We start from the raw sequence: 13521 nt of genomic DNA on the forward strand, positions 1-13521 counted from the left end.
GCCACATCGATCTCTCTGCCCCACAAGATCCAAGCCATGTCCCACCACAGGCCCTTTGCACATACTGTCCCTGCTGCCTGGATGTTCCCCCATCCTCTGTGCCTAATTAGCTCCTCTTATCCTTGAGCTCCATTTTCTGCAAACTGTTTGAAGTCTCCTCATTTATTAAAGCAAGAGAACAGAAAGCCCCTGAGTTACTTTCAGAAACGATACACTTTTAAACGGACTCAGGAAATGTTTAAAACACGTGAATGAAAATTGTTTTAAACAGGTGAGGGTGCAGTGGGTGAGGTTTTATTACTATTTTGTTAGGTGACTGGGGCTGTGGACCTAGAATTAAATGAGCTTGTAAAGGCTGAAATGAACAACCCCGGGACTGGTGTGCAGCGTGCATAGAGAACCTGTTAGATGCTCAGGAAGTGATTTTAAAGAGTCTGTCACCCCGTGGCACGGTCCAGGTGGGAGAAGCAGAACACAGAAGAGTGTGTGGGTGTGTTCACAGGAGTGCGTAGGGTACACGTTGATAACATGCACAAGAAACAGCCCAGAAGCAATTCTGTGAAAGAAACATGAGCAGTGGTGATCATTGCCCAGTGATATTACGCTCAATTTGTTCTCTGTTCCCCTGCCTCACAAATTATCCTGAGCGCGTGTTTGTTTCAAAGCAGAATGCAAGCCTCGATGTAGAAAAGGGAAAAAAAAAACACAAAATGACAATGACTGTCTTAACTCCCATCTAGGATTTCGCGTCTTAGCATTCACAAACCCTTCTAGAAGAAAACAACGTTTTTCATGAAATGCTCGTGAAGGGCAGAGATCAGTGAGGAAGACAGGTGGGTGGTGACAGCGGGGAAGTATCTGATGAGTGCGGCTGTGCCCGCACACTTCCCTCCCTGCTCCTGAGCTGACTTCAACCTCCACGAAACCCCAGCTCCCTCTTGCTCTTGACTTTACAGTTGCTCTGGCAAAAAATATAGTTTGAGCTGCCCGTAAAGGGTTTCTTTCCCGCCCTACTTTGGGATGGGTGATCTCCTTGGCTTATTTGTAACCATCTTGTCAGGAGCCATGTGATCGGGATCTTGTGGGAGCATGGAGAGGCTAGCAGAGCCAGCAGCTGCCACTGACGGCAGTGCCCGCGGGTGCCAGCCCCCTTGGTTCTGTAAAGCAGCTAATAATTTGCGGGGTGGCAAGGGTGAGGAAATGTCTGTGTGTCTTCCTCAGCCTGGCGAGGGGTGTCAGCAGGGAGGTGCAGGCCTCCAGAACTCCTTCCCGCTCCCCATGGGAAGACCAGGTAGGGGAGCTGCCTGGAAGGCATGGGAGCCCTGCACTGCTCTCCACTATGAGGGCTGGGCCTGAGCTTTCAGAGCGGGGGGCTCTTCTGAAGCTCTGGTGCTTGACGTGGGGCACAGAGTGGATGTGGCCTGGAGCTGGGGCATCAGGGGTGTGTGCGACCTGCGGTGTCGACGATGAAACTGACTTCAGCTGGGCGGTAGTTGTGCAGGGTTTAGCTGCCAAGAGCCCAGAAGCAGGAATTCTTACAGGGTGTAGCGCATCATGTATACACTGAGTTGGTTTGGCATGTGTTTCCCAATAGCATTTGCGCGCTTGGGTTTGCCAGTCTTGGGTTCCCATCTGGCCTGTCCCACTTGCTGGTAGCGAATGACAGCTGTGTCACTTTCCTGAGTGCCTGGCACGCGGGGGTACTAGTGCCTCCCTCGAGTGTCCTTGGGCCTGCATGTGTTAATATGTGTCCGTGCTGGGCCGGCGCCATGGCTTACTTGGTTAATCCTCCACCTGCAGTGCCAGCATCCCGTATAGGTGCTGGATTCTAGTCCTGGTTGCTCCTCTTCCACTCCAGCTCTCTGCTGTGGCTCAGGAGGGCAGTGGAGGATGACCCAAGTGCTTGGGCCCTGCACCCACATGGGAGACCAGAAGGAAGCACCTGGTTCCTGGCTTTGGATCAGTGCAGTGCACCGGCCATAGCAGCCATTTGGGGAGTGAACCAATGGAAGGAAGACCTTTCTCTCTGTCTCTGTCTCTTTCTCTCTGTCTAAAAAAAAAAAGCGTGGTGGTGCCTGTTGTGCACCTGACACTCAGTCCATGTAGTTCCCCAACCCCAGGCCTCCTCCCTTTGGCTCTTTCTTTTGTTTGAAGATTACTTATTCATATGAGAGGCAGAGTTACATATATATAGAGAGGTCTTACATCTGCTGGTTCACTCCCCAAATGGCCGCAAAGGCTGGAGCTGGGCTGATCTGAAGCCAGGAGCTGGGAGCTTCTTCTGGGTCTCCCAAGTGGATACAGGGGCCCATGCACTTGGGCCATCATATACAGCTTTCCCAGGCCACTAGCAGGGAGCTGGATCAAAAGAGGAGCAGCCGGCCTTGAACCAGCACCCATATGGAATGCCAGTGCCACAGGCGGAGGCTTAACCTAATATGCCATAGCACCGGCCCCATGACTCTCTTTTCTTTTTTCTTTCTTTTTTTTTTTTTTATTTTTGACAGGCAGAGTGGACAGTGAGAGAGAGACAGAGAGAAAGATCTTCCTTTTGCCGTTGGTTCACCCTCCAATGGCCGCCGCGGTAGCGCGCTGCGTCCGGCGCACCGCGCTGATCCGATGGCAGGAGCCAGGTGCTTCTCCTGGTCTCCCATGGGGTGCAGGGCCCAAGCACTTGGGCCATCCTCCACTGCACTCCCTGGCCACAGCAGAGAGCTGGCCTGGAAGAGGGGCAACCGGGACAGGATCGGTGCCCCGACCGGGACTAGAACCCGGTGTGCCGGTGCCGCAAGGCGGAGGATTAGCCTAGTGAGCCGCGGCGCCGGCCTGACTCTCTTTTCTTATAGGACTTAGAGGTTAACCAGGTCTAGATGACTGTCCACTGTGTCTTCTGACTTTCACTGTTTTTAGGCAACCTTGACCTATTAGAATTTCTGCCTCATAAGAGAAAGGTCTTGGGGCAGGTGTTGTGGTACAGCAGGTTAAGTCACTGCTTAGATACCTGCTTCCTGTATGGGACTGCCTGGTTGAGTTCTGCTCCGCTTCTGATCCAGCTTCCTGCTAACGTGCCTGGGAGGCAGCAGATGATATCCCAAGCACATGGGTTCCTACCACCCCTGTGGAAGACCTGGATGGAGTCCTGGGCCCTGGCTTTGGGCTGGCCCAGCCCTGGCTACTGTGGTGGACATTTAGGGTGTGAATCAGTAGGTCTCTCTTTCCCTATCTCTCCCACTCATTCTGTCACTCTGCCTTTCAAATAAATGAAACCTTAATTTTTTAATGTTAAAGATGCATCAGTACCTTAAAACTAAATCAGTAAAAGTCAGCTCTTATTTCAGGCAGTTTCACAAGGGGTCTGCAGTGGGCTCAGGGGGCATTAAGGAAAGTGGATGCAGTTTTGCGATGGGCGGACCCTCTGTTTCTAGTCTGAGAGAGCGAAGCTCTGGGGCAGTAGCCCAGTGCCCTGTCACTTCCCACAGCGAGCCAGGGAAAAGGAGCGGAGTTTGACCGCCCCAGGGACTCTTGTGTGTCCTCTCCCAGTTTTATTCCCACCCCTCCCTCTGGCTTCCCCACTTTGTCCAGCCTCCCCTCCCGGAGTTCCAGACTCACAGAGTGTAAAACTGGGGATGCCTTTGAGCAGGGCCGTCTCCACCCAGCCCCCGACTTTGCAAGGAGGAGACTGAGGCCCAGAGGTATTCAGTGATGGCTCCCAGAGCTCCTCCCTGCTCCTCTCCCTCCCTGCCAGCCTCTCCTCCCGTCTTGGAGGAGGAAGGCTCACTGATGTTCCAGGTGGCCGCAGATGGCCTCCTGTCTACCTCCATGGCTCCCAGGCCTAGGCTGGAGCCTTAAGGACCGCACAATGGCAGTGGTGCACGAGGGGCTCGAGGTGGCCCCAGGGCCAGAAGACACAGTGCCCCCTCCCCACTTTGGTCCTGCGCCCCCTGGTAGGTCTTCCTATTTGAGCAAAGCTGATTGCCCCTGCCTGGCTCTGTGGGCCCATGTCTCTTCTTAAAGGGCCCAAGGCCACAAGCAGTCTCTGTTTCTCCAAGAAAGACCGAGGAGAAAGGAGGCTGAAACTCCCTCTGCCCTGGTCTGTGTCCAGGCTGGGCTCTGGGTGCAAGCTGGTCTCTGCAGAGCTGTGCTGAGCCTGGGGGTCCCCGGATCAACATAAGGGCTCTTAGCTCTCAGTAGAACTGAGCGAAGTGCAGGCACTTGTGAGCCATACAGCCTTGCAAAGAACTAACATCCTGATATTTTAAACGTCCTAGGAAAACTTTGTCACAGGACTGCTATTTAGGAGGCCAAGCAAGGGTACCGTTTGGTTTACACTGGGACATCAGTTGGTTTTCCTGTGGCTGTTCTCTCGCGGGGCCCTGCCTGTTGCTGGGTTTTCCCCTCCTTGCGATTGGGCCGATGCCCACAGGGAGCTGGTTGTGAATACTGACTGTGACTTTCCCCTTCTTGAAGACCTTGCTGACCATTACTGTTTCTAAAAATGCCTCCGTCGCTTGCCTGCTTGCTGTCCAGTGGCTCGGCCTTGCCTGGCCCAGGAAGGGGCCTTCTTTCTCCAATGACGATGGGACTTTGCCTGCGCAGAACTCCCCGGGGCTGCTCCATCCACCACGATGCATCGCATTGTCAGCAGCTGCCACAGGAGCACAGCGGAAACTGGCCGTTACCATAAGGTCTAAAACTCATTGTCACCGGGTAGTCTAGACCAGAATCAGGAAAGCCCGGGAAACACCCAGCTTGGTGGGGCTACTTGTCTGGGAGTCTGAGTGAAATGCACTCCCCACCCCAATCCAGGAAATGGGAGGGAGCAGCCTTTTGCAATCTGTTTTAAAATGCCTGCTGGTCCCCTGAGACTCTGTGCTACCTGCGCCATCACCACCGGTACCACATCCTGCAGAGCACTCACAGGGTCCCAGGGCTCGTGTCGCCGGAGGTCCCCTGAATGTGGTGGTGGCCAGTCAGGCCACTGAGTGAGGCTGGAGCACCGTTATTGTGTTTGCTTCACAATCAGGACCAGATGAGAAATACTATTTTCAGAAAGAGGGGGAGATCCGAGTTAAAACAATTCCGAAGATCCACAAGCAAAGGCCACTGTGTTCGACCCCTGGCCCTTTTGTCACTGCCGAGAGAAAGCAGGTTCAGAGGGGCCTGTCCCATATGAGCACTGCCTGCTCAGGGTGCAGAGCAGCCTGCATCACAGTCAGAGGAGTCTTGTCTTTCAGGACCCGGCATCTCTAACTGCCAGCACCTTGGGCGTCTCGTAGACTGGCATTAGGATGTGTGACGTAGGCTCCTCGTCGCCAAGCCCAAGGCTGGGGTGGTGATCAGCTGTTCTGTGTCTGACTGGCTGGTCTGGGGGCAGGTGCTAAGAAATAATTTCATATCCCCCTCTCTCCAGTTAGGTCTGACACTAGAAAAATAAGTTGAGCCTATGCTAATTCTCATAAATTATTAGAGAAATTACTGGAGAGAGGAGCTGCAGGGTGGGATCCCTAGGGTAGTCATTCACTCATTCACTCATTCACTCATTCATTCATTCAGGCAGTACCTGTTGGATGCCTGTGGTACTCCGTTCTGTCACTGGGCTCCCTTTTCTTCATCCCCTCTTGGGGTTGTCTGCAAGGAGCCACAAGCAGACACTTCCTAGGTGTAGGGTTTTGAATAATCAAAGCTGTCTTCCCAGAGGGCAGATACTGGGCTGAGTTCGAAATCAGCATCTCTGTAGCCCTTTCTGAGCTTCTCCAGCTTCGGCTTAGAATGGCCGGGAGCTTGTTAGAGGCACAAAGCCCGGCCCCAGCCTCAGAGTTTTTCTGATTGGTCAGGGATGGGGCCGTGAATCCACTGTTTCAAGAATGAGACCCAGAGTGATTATGATGGGTGCAGGCGATGACTGGGGTTTAAGAAGCACAGGTGGGGGCTGGCAGGAGTTAAGAGCAGCGGGTTAAGCTGCTGCCTGTGAAGCCAGCATCCCATATGAGCACTGCCTGCACATACGTGGGAGATCAGGATGGAGTTCCTGGCTCCTGGCTGCAGCATAGACCACCCTCAGCTGGTGCAGCCATTTGGGGAGTGAACCGGTGGATAGAAGATCCCGCCCTCCCTTTCAAATAAATAAATAAATCTTTAACAAAAACATAACAAAAAACCAGAATGAACTGCTCTAAATAAAATGATATAAAGTTATGTTTAGGTTGAGGGCTCTCAGAGGATACTGTTGTGCCCCTGTAGAGTTTCTGGGAGAATCCAAGAATTCAGTAGACAGGGGCTGGCATCATCCCCTTGGAGCCTGCCCTGTGCCACCTGTTCCTCCTGTTGGGCAGAAGGCAGAGCAGCCAGAGACAGACCTGTGGCTGGACCCACCATCTGACACTCTCGGCTGTGTGACCTCAAATTTGAACTTGAGCTTGGACTCAACCTTCCTGCACCTGAATAATGGTCTGCCTCCTGGGGGCTCTGCCAGGGGTCAGAGATGCTGTGTGCACCAGCATCTGCCCTGGACCTAACAGGAAGGCTCTCAAGCAGGCTGTCAACACTTGAGGAGTCCTCAGCCACCCTGGAACCCTGGGCAAATGCGGACAGCATTTTAAGGAGGCTCCCAGGTGAGGCTGATGCCGCTGGTGTGTGGACCACACTGTGAGGAGCAAGGATGTACAAGGTGCTCCCCTGCTTAGGTTTGCTGTGAATGATTAGTGCACACACTCAAGGTAACAAGCTAGCAGTTCTTCTTTCACTTCTGGAGATAGACAAAAATATCTGCCCCTTACTTAATTGCGCTTGTGGAAATTGGAGCATGGAGTGCTTCCAGCCATACGCGTTTTCCTACCTGGTCTCCTACATTAGTAATTGGCTCTGTAGCCTGAGAAATACTAAAGAGGACGGCAGAGTGAGGGATGGCTGCTCTATGGCAACAGAGGTGTCAAGAACGTGACTTCAGGTAGACAGATTTTCCATGGCCCTTGAGTGTCAGGGACTGTGCCTCCTTAAGGCTCTGAGAGCTGGTCTGTGAGTACCAGGCTTTCACATCTACCACAGGGGCTGGCTTTGTGGCACAGCAAGTTAAGTCTTCCCTTTTGATGCTAGCATCCGCTACTGGAGTGCCGGTTCAAGTCCCAGCTGCTCCACTTCCAATCCAGCTTCCTGCTAGTGCACATGGGAAAGCAGCAGAAAATGGTGCAAGTATTTGGGCCCCTGCCACCCCTGTGGGAGACCTGGATTGAGTTCCAGATTCCTGGCTTTGGCCTGGACCAGTCCTGGCCGTTGTGGCCATGGGGAGTGAATCAGAGAATGGAAGACTGTCTCTGTGTGTCTCTCCTCTATCTCTGTCTCTCTGCCTTTCAAATAAACAAATCATTAAGAAAAAAAAAATTAAAACAGAGAAATGAGAGTTTCTTTCCAGGAGTGCCTTTCCTTCATCCATGAGATGAGCTTTAACTTCAGAATCATCAGGAGGGGCTGTTAAAATTCAGTTTGCTGGGGGAGCCAGCACCGTGGCTCACTTGGTTAATCCTCTGCCTGCGGCGCTGGCATCCCATATGGGCACTGGGTTCTAGTCCCGGTTGCTCCTCTTCCAGTCCAGCTCTCTGCTGTGGTCCTGGAAGGCAGTGGAGGATGGCCTAAGTGCTTGGGCCCCTGCACCCGCATGGAAGACCAGGAGGAGGCACCTGGCTCCTGGCTTCGGATCGGCGTAGCTCCAGCCATAGCGGCCCATTTGGGGGGTGAACAATGGAAGGAAGACCTTTCTCTCTGTCTCTCTCTCACTGTCTAACTCTATCTGTCAAATAAATAAATTTTTTAAAAAATTCAGTTTACTGGGCTCAGCCCCGGAGAGTGTTAAGTAGGCGTGGGATGGGGCCTGAGAGCAGTGAGCCTGGAAAACAGTAGCCTGGGCTGCCTTTTCCCACCAGCAAAGTGGTGTGGCCGGGAGACGGAGTGAATAAGCAATGGCGGGTTTGGGGTGTGAACGGGGCTCCACCTGTCCTCAGGTGTCTAAAAGGTCCTCGTGAGGGTTGGGCCAGTTTGCATTTCTTGCAGCCTAACCTGATGGCACTGCTGCCTGTCACAGTACAGTGAGATCCCCAGGGGCTGGGGTGCTCCAGTCTGCCTATTGGTGGACCCCCGCTTGGGGCGGGGGAACGAGGGGGCATCTTCAAAAATAGAGCTTCTCAGTGTGCATCCTGGGAGATTTGGAGGAGCAGGCAGGCAGGGATCCCTGCGTGGAGCACACGAGGCACCACGTGGGCACTGGGGAGCTGCTCCCGTTTTCAGTGATTCTCGGCTCTAATGAACTCTCAGCAAGCAGACGATTCCCTGGCCGGAAATTGGTGCTTAGTGAAGTGCAGTTCCTCACCAGAGCCTCGAAGTCATAGTCAATCGATTCTGGCTGCGTTTTCCAAAGTGTTTCATTTTCAGTGACAGGCAGGCTTCCAGACAGGAGCAGCTGGCCAGGGGGTGTCATCCAGGGGAAGCCCCCATCGGGAATAATACTGCCCGTAGCCTGCACACCCTGAGCAGTGTTGGAAGTGCTAAGTCACTGAGGGATGGGCACGTGGTGTAGAAGATGCCACTTGAGCTGGCGCCGCGGCTCACTAGGCTAATCCTCCGCCTTGTGGCGCTGGCACACCGGGTTCTAGTCCCGGTTGGGGCACCGGATTCTGTCCCAGTTGCCCCTCTTCCAGGCCAGCTCTCTGCTGTGGCCAGGGAGTGCAGTGGAGACCATGGGAGACCAGGATAAGCACCTGGCTCCTGCCATCGGATCAGCACGGTGCGCAGGCCGCAGCGTGCCAGCCGCAGCGGCCATTGGAGGGTGAACCAACAGCAAAGGAAGACCTTTCTCTCTCTCTCTCTCTCTCTCTCACTGTCCACTCTGCCTGTCAAAAAATTAAAAAAAAAAAAAAAAAAAAAAAAAGAAGATGCCACTTGAGACATCCGGTGCCCAGGTTTGGGTCACAGTTCTGCTCTCACTTCCAGCTCTCTGCTAGTGAGCACTCTAGGAGGCAGCAGGTGGCAGCCCGAGTACTTAGATCCCTGCCGCCCATGTGGGAGACCTAGACTGAGTTCTGGGCTCCTGACTTTAGCCTGGCCCTGCCCCAGCTACTACAGACATTTGGGGAACAAACCAGCAGATGGAAGATCTCTGTCTCCCTGTCTTTCAGTCTCTATGTCTCTTCACCTGTCAAGTAAAGTATGGTTTTAAAAAGAATTAATTTATTTATTCGAAAGGCAGAATGACAGAAGGACAGTGAGAAAGAGATCTTCCATCCACTGATTCAGTCCCCAAAAGGCTGCAACAGCTGGGGCTTGGCCAGACCAAAGTCAGAAGCCAGGAACTGCACCTGGGTCTCCCACATGGGTGGTGGAGGTCCAAATCCCATGTAACCATGTGATGTAGAATCAATGGGCGTGGTGACTGAAGTTGGTACAGATTTGGGGGACGTCCACATAGAGGTGCAGGCTGACATGGTGCAGCCATAAGCTTCGTTAAGGGCAGCTTATGAAAGGGAGGGAGCCACCGTGTGCTCAGATGGAGGCCAGGAGACCCTTGGTCAGGGGGAAGAGGCGAAGGGAATGAAGGGACTGGAGGGTGTCACGGTGGCCTGGGGAGAGCAACTTAGAAACTGGGCCAAAATCTGACAGACTCTGGAGACCGGTCCCAGAGCCAGCCCCAGGAGGAGGGTTGTGTTGGAGGAACTGGTTGGGTCCTGTGAGGTTCATTGTTTTTGTTTTGTTTTTTTTTTATTAAACTTTTATTTAATGAATATAAATTTCCAAAGTATAGCTTATGGGTTACAATGGCTTCCCCCCTCCCATAACTTCCCTCCCGCCCGCAACCCTCCCCCCCCCAGCACCTGCTGGGTTACCGCCACCACCCTTGGGCCGGGATGAGGTGCCACCTTGTGCGTGGAAGCCCCGCCCACAGGCAAGGTTCATTGTTTTGCCTCTGGGATGAGGCCACCTGCTGGTTCCCACAGCACACTGGGGACCAAGAGTGAGCCACGGTGGTGCAGGCACATGCAGGCCACCGTAGCCAGACACGGTGGAAGAAAACCACACAGGGGGCACTGTTTGTCTTCCAAGCTGAGCTCTGAAGAAAAGATGCCCTCAGCTGTCTGTTGTCCTCTTGGATCAAGGCTGATCCAGAGGCTCCTGCGTGCGACCTTGAACCCACCTGCTTTTTGGGCATACAAGTGATTCTGACAGCTCTTTCTCAACAATTTGGGCAAGAATGCTCTGGAGCGAGCCAGTGTCTGTGACCTGGAATCCCCAGCAGAGAAATTGGTATCCCCTAGACGGACAGCTGGCTTCTCAGTGTGTGACATGTTTTAATCGTCTGCATCTTGGCAAACCCTGGTTGGTTGGTCCTTGGAACTTTCCATGTATTTATTTACTGTAGTTGACATAAAATGTGGCAGTCTCTGGGTTTTGAGAGCCCAGGGCTGAAGGTCAAGTTGCTGGATGCTGAGAGGCACCGAGAGTCTGGCCTCTTGGGCGGGGCACCCAGGATCTGGCCTCTCTCGGGTGGGACCGCAAAGCCACTGACGGGTGCTCTGTCTTTGCAGTTCTGTGCGGAGCTCAACCAGCCGATCCTGCCCAACATCCGCAAGTGGAGGGGACCCCGGGGTTGCTGGAAGGCCGCTGTCGCCGAGAAGCCCTCGAGCCTGCTCCACAAGGTACCAGCCCTGCAGATCCTGCCTCCCTTCTTATTTCATTTCAGCACAATTCCCCCCAGTCAAGGGCATTCTAAAATTTCCTTTGTCCAGTATTTCTGCCCAGTTTTTAAAATTTCTAAATGCCCTGGTTTTCATTTCGTATTTGAATCCAGAAAGAACCCCGATGGCAATGGCGCTTTAGGGTACTGGACGGGGAAGAGGAGAAAGCCTGTCCTGGCCAAGGCAACAAATGAGTATTTCTGTCTTTTGTCCTCAAAATCCCCCTCAGCACAGTTCTGCCAGGTTTGTGGAAAACCCATTATCCACTGGCTGAAAATTTCATTTCGCCTAGTTCATACGTGAAGCGTGTGCTTCCAGTGGTGGAAATTATGCAAACAGAAATATTCTGTTGAAATGTTCAGCAGATTTTGAATTTGAGTTGTTTTTCCATCAGTATGTCCCCCGTGTGTGCAGGGAAAACTATCCATAAAAATATCCATTTCCACACTTACGTGCTCAAGACCAAGTTTACTCACAGTGGACTGTTTGGTGTCTGTGGGGTTTTAAAAAGAGGCCCCTGCTTATTAATCAGGAGTTGACAAATACATCCTTACATCACTGTCCTCTAACGGCAAATGTCACTGCTTCTGTGTTTAGTGTACAAGGACACCTGGAGCAGTCTGTGGAAAAATGGAATTAAAAGACAAGCTTACTTGAGAGCTAAATTTTTTTGAAAGCCACTCATAATTTTTCAACACGCACATGTCCCACAAAGTTTTTGAAGGTCCCTTATACCCCATAGGCTTAGAAACACATGTGAATTGTGCTCATGACTGATACTCGGACTTTGGGCTCTTACATCATAGATTAAAAGTGGCTGGCTATTTACTGACAGTAAGACCCCCCCCCCTTTTACCCATGACCCTGAGCCTGAGCTGTGGCATGTCGATGGCCGCTGCAGCTGACGCTGAGCAGGCGCAGTGTTCACGGGGCTGAGGCAAAGCCAGTGTGGGATGCAGCTGTCTTCCTGACCAGCCCCGCCGCTCCCTTCTCAGTCCACATAGAAATAAATAGCAGTGATTCCGGCTTCCTTTGTTAGAGAGCAGGTAGGTATCTGAGGCTCTTACATTCATTCAGCAAATCACTAGTGAGCGGGCACTCGGAGCCAGGCACTGGGTTCTGTGCCTGATGCGCCTCGGTGAGAGAAACAGACCCCCATCCCTGACCTCTCTGAGTCTTTGTAAGACCGGTAGGGATGCAACCCCTCCCACAGGGAGCTTCCAGCCTGGAGGGACAGCACAGGTTCCCCTACTCCGGGGTGGGGCCTCGAAGCCATCAGAGATAGCGCAGAGTTGTGGGGAGACTGAGTTCCAGCTACTCAGACCTCCCGGCCTCAGTCCCTCCACCTGCGTAATGGAGCAAACACCCCTCCTTAGCCAAGAGCAGCTGCCAGATGTAAAAGGATGGTGCGTGTTAGATGCCCCACAGAGCAGCACCAGCGAGGCCGGGCCACCTTGGACTGAGGGCTCATGGCCGTCTCCATCTGCAGCTGCATCCACATGAAGCCACTCGTTACCATGGCGTGTGGTGGCCCAGGGTGGCCGAATCACTTTCTTTTTTTTTTTTTTTAACTTTTGACAGGCAGAGTGGATAGTGAGAGAGAGAGACAGAGAAAAAGGTCTTCCTTTGCCGTTGGTTCACCCTCCAATGGCCGCTGTGGCCGGCGCACCGCACTGATCCGAAGGCAGGAGCCAGGTGCTTCTCCTGGTCTCCCATGGGGTGCAGGACCCAAGCACTTGGGCCATCCTCCTCTGCACTCCCGGGCCATAGCAGAGAGCTGGCCTGGAAGAGGGGCAACCGGGACAGAATCCGACTCCCTGACCGGGACTAAAACCTGGTGTGCCGGCGCTGCAAGGTGGAGGATTAGCCTATTGAGCCGTGGCGCCGGCTTGAATCACCATCTCATAGGAGATTTCCTGAATTTTAAATACAGAGCATACTCCCCACAAGGTGCCACATGCAGCGGGACCTGGGGCAGCTCCAAAGGTTAGAACTCTTATCTCTGACTCTCATTCATCCAGCAAATATGGATCAGTAGGCAAAACCCATCTGACGGAGTCTTGTTTCCAATTCTCACCGTTGCCATTGGCCTCTGGCGGGGGGGGGGGGCGGTCAGGGAGGTCATGTGACCTCTCTGAGTTCAGAGGTGTGAGCTGCTACTTCCTGGGAGGTGATGCTTGGGACCACAGCCGTGTGCTGGTCTGGGCTCCCCCCACCACCCGCCTCCCGCAAGGAACACCCAAGCAGCCCTGGCTTGCGGTGTGGGGGATGGGGCCAAGGCAGCGGGTGCAGTTTGTCTAAGAACGGCGCCTGGGTGAGTGTCCTTGGGGACCCAGGGCAGAGCCTGATGCTCCCGGCACCTCTGGCCTCTTTCCCCAGTGCTGGGCTGCACTTGGCACCAAGACCATGTCCCTCTCTGCTGCAGGGGGCCGGGTACTCAGGATTCCTGTGGGACACAGTGGCCGGCGTGGAGCTGAAAGACGCTACCTCGCAGGAGAGTTCGCCCAGCAATGGGCACGGGAAGTCTGCAGGCCCCAACCCATACGTGGCACGATTCAAGGTACCTGCTCCGTGTTGTCTGTGACCTTCAAGCCATGGGGTGGCGTGGGGGATCTCTCTTTGCAGAACTGGGCGTGCGAGAAGCCTCGTCTTGCCTTGATTTTATTCTCCTAGGGTTGGGCCAGCGCCTGCTCCAGGACTTCCGTGGCAGGTGCACGTGTTCAGGGCAGGGGCGACAGTGATCCCGAGAGACTCTCTGCTTCCACAGCTCCGACAGCCAGATGGGAAGGGAGGAAAGCAGCTC

General features: G+C 53.6%; 1 protein-coding gene across 1 annotated transcript in view; it reads left to right on the plus strand.

Annotated features, from left to right (window-relative positions):
• The window catches only part of EEPD1 (endonuclease/exonuclease/phosphatase family domain containing 1), a 111023-nt gene that overhangs the window by 84784 nt on the left and 12718 nt on the right, over nt 1-13521 (plus strand). The window contains exons 4-5 of the mRNA XM_062178934.1: nt 10569-10679; nt 13144-13278. Of these exons, the coding sequence (XP_062034918.1) occupies nt 10569-10679; nt 13144-13278 (246 nt within the window). The remainder of the gene's footprint in view (nt 1-10568; nt 10680-13143; nt 13279-13521) is intronic.

Source organism: Lepus europaeus, chromosome 20, assembly GCF_033115175.1.
Source record: "Lepus europaeus isolate LE1 chromosome 20, mLepTim1.pri, whole genome shotgun sequence".
Classification (NCBI taxonomy): Eukaryota; Metazoa; Chordata; class Mammalia; order Lagomorpha; family Leporidae; genus Lepus; species Lepus europaeus.